Source organism: Astatotilapia calliptera, chromosome 1 (assembly GCF_900246225.1).
Source record: "Astatotilapia calliptera chromosome 1, fAstCal1.2, whole genome shotgun sequence".
NCBI classification, from domain to species: domain Eukaryota; kingdom Metazoa; phylum Chordata; class Actinopteri; order Cichliformes; family Cichlidae; genus Astatotilapia; species Astatotilapia calliptera.
Genome location: NC_039302.1, coordinates 29,922,818 through 29,937,981, shown reverse-complemented (window position 1 = coordinate 29,937,981; position 15,164 = coordinate 29,922,818). Strand labels below are relative to the sequence as shown.

At 40.5% G+C, this 15,164-nt stretch overlaps 1 protein-coding gene across 1 annotated transcript in view; it reads right to left on the bottom strand.

Annotated features, from left to right (window-relative positions):
* tox3 (TOX high mobility group box family member 3) overlaps positions 1-15,164 on the bottom strand; it is a 37,613-nt gene that overhangs the window by 10,746 nt on the left and 11,703 nt on the right. Inside the window, exon 2 of the mRNA XM_026173773.1 lies at positions 5,645-5,710. Within this exon, the coding sequence (XP_026029558.1) occupies positions 5,645-5,710 (66 nt within the window). The remainder of the gene's footprint in view (positions 1-5,644; positions 5,711-15,164) is intronic.

The window sequence follows — 15,164 nt, the reverse complement described above, 5'->3', positions numbered from 1 at the left end:
GAAGCTACCGGTAGTTCTGCATCAAGAATCTGCTTGAGGTTGATCACAAACACCACTTTCTTGGCCCTGCGTCACTTTTATAGCAGCGGTTGCTTGTTAAGCCTCCTCCCAAATCCTCATCTAGTTCCTGAAATTTCTCAGACAATCATGGCATGAAAATAATTGGCAAAAAAACAGAAGGAAGCAGGCACTTATGCCAATTCGAACAGCCACAGATGAGTTTCCCCCATGCCGATTCACCTTTTCACACACCTGCCTGTAATTCTCAGAGGGATTGAGAGTCCTAGAGATGTTCATGCATTGCTTTTTGAGATAAGCTCCTTTGAAAAGGGTCCCGTTTTTCCCCTTACTCTTACCACTTACTCACATGTAAAGCATCATTCAACACCCTGTAGTTCTGGCATGGTGTAAAAACAGGAATGGGGACCTTAACCTCAGCAGAGGTGAAGATGTGTTATCTAAAACACCTATAAACCTGATATTAACAACCCTGTCTTCCTCTGCTCTGCCTCTGGTAGGTAGGGGATAGAATAACAGAATAGAGACAAGGGAGGGAATATGCCAACACAGACCTTGATTAGGGAGTATTAATGTTCCCCTTGCTTGCTTTAGCACACAGACACTTGAAACTAATTCATTGCCTACTCAGGGCAGCTGTCTTGACAAGCACTGATGAATTCCAGTGGCGGGAGAAGCTAATAGAGTTTTTATTCTCCCATTTTCTTTCTCTCTTCCTGCTCCCTACCACTGCTTCACTTTTCAGTGCTTGTTTCATAGCTAGAGAATCCGTTCTCCTTTCGGAAGGAGCTAAGGTCATATTCAGGGCCTCTGGCTCTCAAAGTGTGAAATAAATCACAAGCACCTTAGGAACATTTACTAACAGTCCACTGCTGTCATATTATGCTCCAGTCCACTCAAAAAACCACTGAAAGTTAGTTCACAATAATGCCTGTTCAGCAGCATGTGAATGAAAACCCAGTGTACGTTTATAAGGTTAATAAAACAAAACTGTCATGAGTCATGGACAAAATGTTCCAGTAGCACATGGAAAAGATCAGAGATCGTCTATCATCACAGCCGTCATTCAACTTTTTCAACTTCCCCCGTGGAGCAGGGTCAATCCCCATACCAGCCTTCAGATCTATTGCCCCAGTCTCATCTGGATCACATCATGCAACAATCTGAAGACATTGGCACTCTATCATAATCTCTCTAACAGGAGAGTTTCATCCTGTCTTGTCCACTACAGCCAGATACACTGCTTAGGCTGTGATTCTATGGCCACATTCATCCACGTAAGCCCTGCGGGGATGTTTTTGAGGGGGGAAAAAAAAACAAAAAAAAAAAACATCACTAGCATTTTTTTGCTCTACTCGACTATGAATACTATTTGCTGATCTAAGTAGGTTTCCTGTGGCGTTACTCTGTGTAAGGTAAATCAGGGCAGAACTATATAGGGCACTGGCTCCTATATTCTGGTGCATTGTGGCCTGAATTACAAAGCCAACCTAGAGATTTGAGACAAATGTCAAAGAGGAAGGTTGGCTGAGGTCAGCTACACTTTTGTAAGGGAGCAGTACAAGCATGACTGTGACCTTTAAGTGAAACACAGACATGTACTTGGTGGAAAGGAATGCTGGTGTTTAGTATCTGCTAAACAGCATGGAAGTGGAGGATAGCGAAAGCAAAAATCACAGTGGATGTGGGAAGATGGAGCAAGATCAGTATCACAGTCTGCGCCTGTGTGCTTTGCCTCACTCTGTTAATGATGATACAAATTAACATCAACACCAGGGGCACTGATAATGGAGACATGGAGTTTTTGCCTCATATAGGGGGGAGGTTATGGAAGATGTCAGCTGTCTGTGTAGAAAAGGCCCTCTCCCTAGGGAAGAGGTGCCAGATTTTACTGGATCCCACAGAGTGTTACAGTGTTGCGCACTGTCTGGTGTCATTTCACATAAAGCCAGTTTAATTCTTCACCAGGAGCAGCTTAGGGGGCTCTGATCGGAGATTAAGAGATGCACAATCCACTTTCTTCGCATCACCAGCCTGATTATCCATTTAAATTGTTCTGAAAGGCTCAGCAGAGCCAAGTGCCAAGCCAGATGCTGGCTTGGGAAGTGCAGGCATGTACATGTTAAGGGGTGGGCAAAGCAGAACACAACAGACAGAAAGAGAGAAGGATTGTGTGTGTGTGTGTGTGTGTGTGTGTGTGTGTGTGTGTGTGTGTGGTGTGTGTGTGTGTGTGTGTGTGTTTGTTTCCATTGGCAGACACATGGTTCAGTGGTCTGAGGACAGACAAGGGCTTGTAACAGAGAGGCCTGATGTACCCAGCATGAGCATCCTAAGCAGGTGTGTGGGAAATCCCCCAGTTCTTAGAACCCATTGGAGGTGGATCAGCCCAAATTGTACCAAGAGAAATTCTCAACAGTTGTTATATTGTGCTGGGTCAATTTTCAGTGTAGGATCTATGTGATTTTAGATAATCAATCAATCACAGGAAAATTTACAAAAATGTCAAGCTTAACTCAAAGTCTTGTTGAACAGCATCCTAAATGCTTGCACTGACAATGCAAATGATTTAAATATCCCTTTTGCCATTTTTACTTGTGTCATAGTAAAAACACAAGTAAAAATGGTGCCATAGATAAACTTGTTTCATAGATAAACTTCAAAAAGTTAAGAGAAATGACAAATGTAACTTCAGTTTGTTAACTCGAATTATGTTTCATTTCGTTGCACTTGACTTTAACAAAAATGTTTAGCTTATGTTGCTACAAGAGGAGCTCTGAGCAGAGCAAAAAGTAGAATGATACTAGAAAGTTGTGCATATCTAGGAACTATGACTTGATTCTCTTCGCATGTGTTTTTTATAGTTAAAGTAATTTAGACAAAAATAAACTGTCTAGTAAAGATATTCCATAGTTTAGGCAGAACCTGCTTGAACATCTTTTCTGAAATATGTGGAACTGAATGTTTCAGCATCAGTCCCCTTAGTTTCACAATAAATATATGTACCAAATCTCTTGGCAGCCCATGCTTTCCTTTTCATTTTCAAGATGTCACTGAAAGCCAAAAATGTCAACCTTATTATGGTGCTCAAGGACAAGTTATCCCCAAGAGTCCTGTTGCTAGCATGCAGTGGAAAAGAATGAAAGCACAAGACTTTAGTGCAAACACAAAATGTTGTCATAAACAGTATAACATTGGTTTATAGAGAATGTATGAACTACAGAAATATAAAAGGGATGTGACTGGGATGGGAATCACTGAATTTTCCCTTCCAGTGGATTATCCCTGCGGTGCCTTGGAGCTCTTTCAATATCAGAACAAGAGGAAGAAAAAGCTTTTCAGGCAATATTTCCAGTCGTTCAATAAATGTAGTAATGCAATTCACAGATGTAATAACCAAGAGTTGTTAAAGGCAGCAGCATGCAATTACTGCATATAATAGGCCTCAGAATCAATAGAGGCTGGACTGAGGATCCAGTTTCAAATATCTAGACAGGCAGAGTGCAGCTACTCAAATGACAACATCAACCATGGCACCCCTAATCGGCACTATTTCAAATTTGGATCATTTGTAGTCCATTTCTACATATTTATAGTTCATTACATGATGCTAATTTGATTGGGAAAGTAAAGTGATACATCTGAGTGGAACACAATCTCAGTGTACAGTATCCTTTTCACTTAGGAAAGCAGTCAACCTTTCTCTCCTAGGATGTATGCTTTACCAGGCACACCAAGGTCATCTTATCTCATTCTCTAAGTGCATAAGGTAAATGATACAACAGCCATCCAAACAGCAATGCGAGTCTGTCGCTCTGAAGCAGAAGCAATCTCACACACTGTGTGCAGTTTTAAATATACAGTATCCACTGTGTAAATAAAGAGTAGCTGGATGTAAACAGGTTTGCATTTTTTGCTTTAAGTCATTTGTGGTAAAGCAAAACATCTGTATATATAGGAACTTTGAAGCAAGGAATAACCCATGCTTATTCTTACACATGAAAGAGTAGGCAAAGTATCCCTATGGCTCGATTTGAAAACAATAACTAACCAAACGTGGGGGCATAAATTTAACTTTGCCATGTTTATCATGGAGCCTTCATAAAGGAGACTTCCTTTCTTCTCCTGTAGCCACAACACAAACCAGACACAATCGGTACATTTAACCAGTGCTATTGTACATATGGTGTGAAACCTCGCAACTCAAAGTGGAAATCACTTTAATCTCACTTTAGCTCAGATTGCAACAAACAATACTTTGGACACTCCAAATCTTGACAAGAAAACCCTATGCTTAAGGCTTCTTCTTGCTCTTTCTTTCCTTCAAAGCACAATACCATCTGTGCCCTAACACTGGAAACAGTTGTTCCTTTTGATAAAATGCAAATGAGCTGGGCTGTTTTTATTAAGGAGTGCACCCCCAGCCCATTCCCCCCGCTTTCACTTACTGCCACAGTGGGCCCTCACAGCTGGGGGCTGAACGCTCTCCAAGCAGCCTGTGTCGGCATGGTCCCTGCTGCAGTGGGCCTCAGCAGCCCGTGGATACAGAGGATGCGCCCACTCAGCGTAAATGTGGGGGAAAATTAGACTTCTTCCATAATACTCTGCGGCTTTGTGAAGCAGCCACTTTATGAACATGAGGTCATGCGCTCCAGACACTTCTGTGTAGCTGCCCGAGTTTGAATGTCACAGTTGCATCCCTGCTGCCCAACTGACATGAATGAAAACAATACGGTTAACAATGACATCTATTTCAGTATTTTGGAGCTACTATGTAATGATGCTTTGCTTTGGGTTTTGAAGCCAGATCAATCTCCCCTGCTAAACTGGATGAGATTAGACAGTTTGAACCACAGAGGATGATGGGTATTTTTGGTGCACTTGTCTCTAATGACAGGGCAGCCGAGTGGGTGGAGGGGGAATAAAATGGATAAATTTAGCACACTGTTAGGACTGCTATGGCTCACAGAGTCCGTTATATACCTCCAGAAGAACAACTGCTCCCTTATTCTTTTCAATGCGACAGTATAGTACACAGTTTTTGCAGCAGCTCCTCAGCCAAAGATTGCTGGTGACATTTCACTTTCTGTAAGTGCCAGGAGATAGCACAGCTCAAAGAGTGACACAGCTATGGAGTTTGTTTATGCTTCTTTATTACATCTTTGAAAAGAGAAGGAAAACAGGTGTTTTTATCCTCAGCTTTCTGAGATATCACTTCATCTTACAAAGCATAGTTGAAGCAGTCACATCACATTAGCGTCCGCTCTCACAAGTTACAACCAAGCCTGAAGAGGTTTTAAGGAGAGGAGGAACAAATTGGATGGTAAAAATTTATTTCCTGATTGAGATGGCAAAACAGTCATTTATTTCCAGGAATATTTCCTATCAGATATGCAGCTTATTCTGACAGTTATTCATGGCACTTCTACCGCATCCCATTATTTTCAAAGAATTATTCAAACGCCAAAACCAGAGACTGCTTTATTCCATAACATGTATAAAAAGGTGTAAATTATCATTTTATTTAGTCATGTTTAAAAAAAAAAAAAAAAAAAAAAAAAAAAGACAAACAAAGACTCATTTTCACACCCAAATTTGTTTACATTCATGGAAAACAGAGTATACTTACATCCCCAGCAGCAAGCAGGGCACCATTCGCCTCAGCCATGTTCATGTAGTTGTTATTATTCTGGAACTGGAAATGAAAACAAAGAGAAAAAAAACCCACAATCAGCCGAGTGGTGTCCAGATAACATCCAGTGTAAATCAACTCACTTCCCTCTCATAACCAACACCTGTCACTCAAACAGATTGTCATACATGGCTCTGAATATTTGCACACTGGGTTAACCCCTGTCTCTACATGCATAAGCACATTCTGCCACTCTGCCATTATTGTGACATGATGAGAGGCATTTGAGAGGCCCTGGCCAATTCAAACCAGGGTAATGAGAATCTGGTCCAGCTATTCAGCTCTTATGGGATAGCAATTAAGGATATGTTTGCATCACAAAGCCAAGTATCAAGATGCAGTGGCAGGTTATTAACTTAAAATAACCTATGGGAGAGGAGTGATACTGGGGGGAAATAAGGAGGTAGAGGGTGTTTTTATTATGGCTGCTGTACGTTTTAGGTCAACGGGAACATTTGACTAAGTCCATGTTCATGAAGAAACTAATTTCCCCCTGATCCGTTACAAAAATATGTTTCTACTTCAGCATTTACATATTAATAGATACAGTCTTTAGTGGTGAGTTGGAGCCATACTGTAAAGACACATTAGTGATTAAGGGAGTTGATAAGCTATCAAAACCCTGTACTTTGGAAAGAAATAACATGTTTTTACAACATCCCCCCCGCCCCTACCAACCCACACATGGCCTGTTGGCAAAATGGCAGCCACTTCCTTTCTTCATAGACACAACCATGCTGACAGGTAGGAACAATGGGACATAGAATGAAGAATTATGGGCTAGCAGCTGGGCCCACGAGCACAATGCACCTCTCTGTGAGTGAGGAGAGCAAACCCCAGCCTACACAGCTCAGAGGAGAAAGAAACGCAGCACGTTTGCGTCTTCATGAGAACATTTTACCTGTTTTTAACAAAGCTCTGAAGTCATCTCTTTTGTATGTTTATTACAAAGTCACTCTCTTAAAACATCATGAGTGAAAAAACTAATAGACGGGGGGGAGGGGGGGAGAGGGAACAGAAAGAGAGCGAGGCAGAGAGAAAAATGCTTCTTATCAGAGCAGAAGCCAAACAATAGTGGAAACAAATTAAGATCAGAGCAAACTGAGAAGTGCATTAATATATTTTCGAGCCCTTTGTGGTTTTCTTTCTATACTCTTTTTCTTCTGAGTGGTTAGTATGCGAATGTAATTACCGAAAGAACTGCTGCTAATCAACTGCGAATGGTATCCATTAATTAGGCTATGCCCTGGAGAGAGAGTTGAGAGTCAGCAGCAATGTTAACAGTGTTGCGCACCAATGAGAACAGGGAGCCACAAGCTCCACTAGCAGTTGCTGAAGCAGGTGGTATGAGCCACCTAGGCTTCCAGTGCCATCTTACCTGGAGCTGTCCTACTAAACTATATCCGACTCAATTGAGTTTACATATTTGAACAAACATATAAAGACACACACACACACACACACACACACACACACACACACACACACACACGAGCCTCTGCTGGAAAAGTAACTGTCAATTGCTGGCACTGCTTCGCTTCCCAGCTGTGTGGAACTTTGAGTCATGACATGGCTAGGTTACGTCAGCTACTCGGCTTGTAATTAACCTTATGCTGGGCTTATCTTGGAAGTGTTACTCCGTTCCCAGTCTTCTTTTAGATAATGAATTGAAGTCTCAAAGATATCCTTCTCTATTCAAGCACTAGAACATTGTTCTGATTGTGGGGGAGATACGGCTTCATGCAGGGCTGCTTCCGCCTCTTCTTGCCCTGTGCCTGAACGAAAGATTTTTTTTATTTATTTATTTTAAATCGGGGGGGGGGGGGGGGGGGGGGGCACCAGTTGCTCTCAAATGCAAATAGTTGCCTGAGAATTTAGAGGGAAAAATGTACAGTGAAAAAGAAGGAACTTTTGATTTTTACTTTGTTGCCTTGAAATAAAGAAAAAAATGTTGCCCTAGATTCCATGGAAACTTCCTGCTCTTATTAATAGCCATTTTCAACTCAATTACTTGAAATGTTACACCATTTTGTAATGCAGAAAACACAAGAAAAGTGAAAAAAGTGTGAGTGTTTGTGTCTGTCTGTGTGTTTGTCTGTGTTTGTCCAATAAAACAAATATCACACAAAGGCATCCCTGAATTGTAAACTGTAAAACAAAGATATTGATCCAAATCACTTCAGCTTCATTACAGAAAACATGATTGTTAACAATGATCAAGTCAAGTCCATGTGCCAATTAGCAGTGTTAAACTCCCTGGGCTCTGTCTCTCTGACTCGTGTTTTTACTGTGTTTCCAGGCCCCTTTAAGAGCAGTTCAGAATCTCCTCAGAGAACTGTGCCTAACATCCCAAGAAATGTCCCCAGTTACCAGTATCAATCTTCACCATTAAAAGCTGTACCATGTCGGGCCGGAGGCCTCGGCGGACAAGCAGAGCAGGGAGTGGAGATTGTTATTTTTATTCCCAATTCATTTCTGGGGTAGGGGCCATTTTGGGCCCATGTTTGCGGCATTGCCGATTGAGTCAAATGCCAGATTAAATTAAGTGTGATTGGAGGGACCGCGCAGTTGACGGTAAGGGACCGTGCTAAAATGGGTCAGCGTAGACAATGAAGGCCCTGTAATTAAAATGATGTGATGAGCTAGAGGAGAGCTGTGGCTGCCATGTGAAGAGTCAAACAACTGTGTGCCTGCCCATATGCAGACCTAAATGAAAAGTTTGGGAAATCTGAAGGATGAGATCACTTGATTTTTGGAAGATAAAGGCTCCTAAAATACAACAAAATGACTGTAAATGTCTAGCACTGCAGTCACAGCCCAGACAGGTTTGCTATTTGCAAGAAACCAGGCTCCTCAGTCTTCCCAGTTCCAAAAAAAGTCAGTTATGTACTTGGGCTTTGCTTCTTTCAGCGGTGGGGAATCATGAGGAAGCCATAGAAAATGGTGCTTTAAAATAGCTTTGGGGTAGAAGGCTTTTACTAACAGAGTGAATTCACAGATAAAGGTGCTCTGTAATATGAACTGTGCTAAGAGTTAGACATGGCTACATGGCAGCATAAAATGCTGGGTTCCCAGTGTTTTTATTTCGCCTTCTGCACCACCAGCACATTTCTTCAATAACTGTTTAACAGGAGAGAATTAAGAGCTTACATGGACCCTGATCCTGAAGTGAAAAGACTCCAATGTCTGAATAATCACAGGCATTTAGAAAAGCCAAGCAACCTTGCAGCAAATAGGATACGTGTGAATTTCTAGATTTTTCTACAAATGCAAAGTATTGCTTTTCTTATTAGTCTTCTGACTAGATTTCAGAGATTTTTTTTATTTTTATTTTTTTTTTAAATCGCAGTGAATGTTTCAGTTATTCATTATCAGAGACAGTAGTACTAATCACAATTTAAACATGTTTTTTTTCCTGACTAAAGCCAGTGTAATTTTGCTTGATTTTTTTCCAGCTATCTTTTAAATCCCACTGCAAGAACATTTGTATGAAAGAATGTCCAGTGGGAAATAAGGTGTTTTACAGCTATTACAGCAAACAAAATTATTTCAACCTCAGGGTGAACACAATATTGCACCAACATGACCCCCTCTCACTCCCAATATGATGGAGTAACCACACAGATCTTATCAGTAAACATGAACTGGACAACGAAGAATCCACAGAATACAAGCCTGAAGAGCCTTTGATAGCACAGCTGCCTTCTCTTCATGCATACAAATGAAATGTGCATATGTTTTAGTGCAAACATCAAATATTGCTTTATCAATGGCAATTAAATGATAAAGCATGACTGGGAAAATCCAAGGTGACAGTTTTCACCAGAAAAGGGAGAAACATAAAAGAGTGTTTTCTTTTATTTTCAAATCAGCTTCAAAAGACTGCTACTTGGTTTTACTGTACAATCATAAAGTTATAATATCATAGCTGTCTGTCAGCAGGTAACCAAATTGGACACATTCTTGCTCCGTACTGAAAACTGCCAAACTAATTCAATCAAGAGCCTGGGCTTTTCCAGAAGCAAATCAACTGCTGACAAACGATTTTACAGTTCAGCTTGAGCTCAGTAATCACAGCCTAGCATGTGTTCTCTGGAACATGACACTTGCGCTAATATGTTCTCCAGTGGTCTCCATAAAAGACAGTGAAAACACCACAGTTAAAACGCAATCTTCGATCCCAAGTAGCCCACTGTAATTTTCGATCTATTATTTTATGCAATTTCCTTTAAGGCCCTGCCCATAACCAGGTTTAGCTAACTCTCACACTGAGTGCAGGAGGCTGGAGATTCAAAAGAGCAGCACTGTTTCCTTCCCTGCAATACTGGTCGGACTGTGTTGTAGCCTCTGGGAAAGTTATCTTCCAGAGGTACTGCTCACCAAATACATGCTCATTTACAACCCAATTCAGCATAAACACTCTGCAGCTGCGTCTCTGGTGATCACAAGGCCTATTCATGCACAGCAGGCCACTGTGCATGCAGAGGCAAGCTGACATATATAGATATATTTCCTCCTATGTGTGCAGCAGTCAATTTGTAAAGCAACTCCACAACACAGCATGTCCACACAGTCAGCTAGCAAGCTGTGTTCTGATCTGCGGGCCGAATCGATTGGTAATTCAGTTTAAAGCTAAAATCATTACTCCCCCCAGCCCAGCACTGTCTTCCACTATTAAGACTGCTAGTCCTTAACTACATAAGGTAGCATTGAGGGGAAGTTCATTGAAAGCATCTCAGTCTTCCTTTGCCTCTCAGTGGTAGTACCCCTACAACAGTGCAGAGAAGCTGGTGTGAGAAAAAGTGGGATCTGAACTAAGCTGATGACAGTGTTGTTCAGGCTGTGTGGTGATTACCCTCCCTTCACACCACACAGACCACTATAGTCTCAGCTAGAGGTATCACAGCTTGCTTTAGTTTAGTAAACACTGACCTGGAGGAACAGTTTTCAACCCCTGCACAGATATCAAACCTCTCACAAAAAGACTGTTTCCTGGCCACAGAATGGTAGGGATTCTGCTCCGACGGGGAGACACGTTTATTTAACATTCGATCAGAGAAGGTTAAACAAGGATCTTTAACTTTTGGACCGTGTAATCATTAAAGTCTCTAAAATAAGAAACTTTAGGGCATCACAGATGGGGTTGTTATAAGCAAACCCAAAAGCAGAGCCTCTGTTCTTTACATTACTCCAAACGGCAAAGGAACACTATAATTCCATCACAGCGCATAAAAACAAGTTTGCATGTCCAACCAAAATGACAAGCTTAACTATCAAAATAAAGGAAAAAGTTACAAGTGATTTCACAGCTCAGCAAATATATATTATATTTTTTCAAGCTTCCCAGTCATTATGGCTGTGTTAAAAGACAGTAAAAGGAGAACTATAGTTTGTGTATTCAGCATGTTCCTTTGGGCAAAATTTATATTCAGCGCAGACACGGTGTATGAGAGCGATAACACGGAGACACAAAAAGACCAGAGTGAAACAGCATTTGTAAAGTCAGGCAGAAAAGTTGTCAATGACTAAAAGCAAACATCTGGCATATACTGCATCTGTTTATTTTTATTTTTTTTATTTTTTTTAAGAACACATTTGACCTCAACCACATTTTTATAATGGCTAACAGATCAAGTGACAATGTGAATTACCGATTTCATATTGAAATTTACATTTTTCCAAATAAAATAACTGCTACTAAATACAGATTCCACAAAAAGACTTTACAATGTGTTTGTCGTTCACCTATGCTCTCTCTCCCTCTCTCTTAGACACACGAACAACAAATCAAAGGCAGTGCAGCTGCCATGCATACCTACTATTAGAAGGAACTGGGTGCTCAGTGTCCTGCACTTGGTCATGTAAGGAGACCAAGGATCAAATCTCCAACCCTGCAATTAGTGGACAATCCACTCTACCTTGAATTATGGGCTCACTAAATTAATAGGATTTGGTAACCGCTATGCTAAGAGTACAGTGCTTTATTAGATAGTAGATCTGTCAGGTTGTATTTATGCACAGTTGCTTTGAGATGTCAGGCATCAACACATCTTTAGCAGGTAATGTAAAATAATTATAGAAAATGTCATCTCAGTTTAGTGTGTTAGGATGCCAACATTTGCTAATGAGTACTATACACATAGTTGTCACGGCTAATAGAAATGGGATCAGAAATGGGTCATAAAACAAAGGAAAATCTGGTGCAAAACTGTTGTTACTATTGGGAATCATGAATCTATGGATGTATGTAGGATACAAAATTTAACAGTACTCCGTCCCGCATCCTGTTGAGCTAATCTAGTCTGGACTAAAGGGTAGACTGACTGAAATGGCCTATGTTAGAGCAGCAATGCCTACATGACTAAAATTAGTCCTTGTTACTCTTATTTTATATTATAAACGTAGCCAGTCGCTTTAAAATATAAACTTCTAAGACTTCTGCTTTCTTGTGTAAATGTGGACTTTTAAGTGTAATTTACAGCAAATGTAGCTGGACTAATTTTATAGCATAGTCGCTGCTAATATCACTGCACTAGTTACACAGTAGACTTAAAAGCACACAGAGGTTCTCCATGGCTACTGTTTTCTCTGAGGCCTAAGACTTGCAAATGTTGCCAAAACAAAGATGGTCTCAGGATTTGTCATAATGGACCAATAGCCTGAGCTCAGCAGCCTCAATAGTATGCAGGTCAACATCCAACATCCCATTTTTTCCCTGGCTGTTGAGTCTGCTATGTACTCTCAAGAGCAAATCCTAAAAGAAAGCGCGAGCTAAATGGGGTTCCATCTTTGATTTGGCGGGGTGCAAAGCCATTGGCCCACAGCCACAAAGGAGCTTAGGCAATGGAGAGGGCCTCAGAAACATGGTGTAGCTTTCTCACAATTGCTGCTGTTGCATGGACACACCGCTCTTGAGGAAGTAACATGAGAGAGGCTTGTCTTGTTGGTGTTGTCTTGCTTTTACTCCTAAGCCATGTCTCAAGGCTGTTTACTTTCAGCCGCTTTGATGCAACTCCAACTCAAGATGGTATCAGGGTGTGGATTTTAACCTAAGCTTGTCCTGTTCTGCTTGCCATTCTTCTACTTCAGAGCACAAGGGTGCTATCAGGTTAAAGAAGCTAATAGTATTTTTTTTTTTTTTTTTTTTTTTTAAAATGGTCAAATGTCAAAAAGTAGAAGAACAGTTTTGTGCCAGTGGAAACAGGTTTGCTTCTGATGGCACTAATGGTTGTACTTTTTTCCTGATTTGTCAAATGGCTTTGTCACTAGGACTTCACATAAAGATCCACTGAAAGCTGCAGGGAGTGGAGCACAGACACTTTTTTCCCTTTCTTTTTTTTTTTTTTAAATTCCCTGTGTGCTGTTACTGACTAATACAATCATTATGAATGGCTCTGGGAATGTGCACAGTCAAGAGCTTTTAGTGCTGGACTCAAAACAATCCTCTATTTCTTATCTGCTAATGTTGGATATAAAATGATGTAAAAGCCTAAAGTGGTGAGAGCATTAACATCAAACTATTCAGTCCATTAAAAGCCTAATGTATTCTATAGCGTGTTTTTGAGCAATGTTATCAAGTAATTAGCCCAGTTTAACAGTATTTAAAGCTATCAAATATAAAATCTATTTCTTTCTTTTGAGAAATGTTTACAAAAAGGCATTAACAGCAAATAGTAAACTGGAGGGTTAGTCCCATTTTTCATCATAATTCTCAAGCCCATTAAAATCTTCATGTATGCAACCTGTGTCTTTTCTGTTATTCTTAGCAGAAGACCAGTATGCACAAACCAGCCAGTTGTTCAATCTCTATAAATCTGAAAAGCACAAACTGCTGAGCAGTGACTCGTATATCAGTCTATTATATACTACAGGGCTGACTGTATTAAACAAATGGCTAGGCCTGCAGCTGGAAAAGAGAGGCAATATAGAGAGAGCAGAGGTTATTGTCTAATTTAAATCTTGGCTGCTTTCCCAGAACTGTACCACATTCCAATTTGTGGCTGTGTTGCTTGGCGCTACTGACAGAGGTCCGGCTGCAAATACTCTCGGGCTCCTCTCCAGAAATGCGTCTCCAAACTGACAATCAACAAGTTGGCAGAGATTAACGGAATGATGGGAGCAAATTAGGTAAAATAATGAAAATGCACTAATATAGATGCCGTGCTCTGTTATTTTCTTCCACCTGTGGTTGCAATAATGTATCTATAATGATTAAGACTTGATGTGCAACAACACAGGCTCATAAAGAAAGCCAGTACATTGCTTCTGTAATGTCTTTGAGTTCCATAATGAAATAGCAGCTGGAAAAGACATCTGTGAACACATAGTAGTTACAGAATGGTTGAGTGAGCTCTTAGAAGCAATTAGCTGTTTCAAGCATTTTCTCCTTGGCATACTATTGTCCGTTCATCTGCTAGATTGACAGCACACCAGGACATCATTAGCAAACCTGACAGCTGTTGAGTCGCAGACATTGTTTTTCTTGTGACAGCCACCATTAGGCTAAGTGCTTCACTAGTGTTTTTAACAGTATTTAAACTCAAAATGTCACTTTAACATTTCCTACTTCAAAAGCAGCGTGAGATTAAGATACCAGCTTTGAATAATTACAAACACTAAGCCTCAACTTTGATTCCGTATCATTGCACTGACATTTAAAAAGATTCGGAACAAAGACACATTACACATCTTTTAGTCATAATGCAAAAGTTATTCCTCTCCTCGGTGTAAAAAGACAGGTCGGAGATCAAAGGCGTATGAAAAACCTAGAGGTCTGCTTTGTGTGGAAGTGGCATTTTTTTATTTTTTATTTTTAAATGGAGAAGATAAGTTAGGAAAGTGTTTACACATTTTTTTTTTAAACAAAAACTAATGCAAAAGCATTTGTTTAATAAGACTTGTCAGTCTGTGGCCAATCAAAAGCAACCATATCTGGACTTAATTTCCCTAACGATGGTATCACACAAGAGAAAATAATCATATACATTATACCTGTAAAAATCCTCTCTGTACAGGTATGCTTATTTTCTGCTTTGACAACAACTCCCTTTGAGCTATTTTTATCTAATTTCAGTGCAGGCGGCTAAGGGGGGGGGGAAAAAAAAAGGGGGGGGGGGGGGTCACTGACATTTTCTGTATTTGAGCCTTGCCCTCTATTTTAGGACCATGCTGAGTTCTTCCACTAAAATAAATGACAGAACGACAATCTACTCTCAACTCGCACCTTTCTGCGCACATGTTCTCCCATCACTCTTCATTTATCTTCATTAGGTTTGTTTGACCCATCACCAATCCTCTGCCAGTGTAAATATAAACACTACAGTCCATAGAGATCATCTCTATATGTGATATCTTGCAGAGGTGAAGAGCAGCTAAATGTAAATGGCCGACATGTATATGAAAACCCACTCTGGAGTAGTCGTGTAACAAACCTAGAAAGATAAATTCCACCGATCCA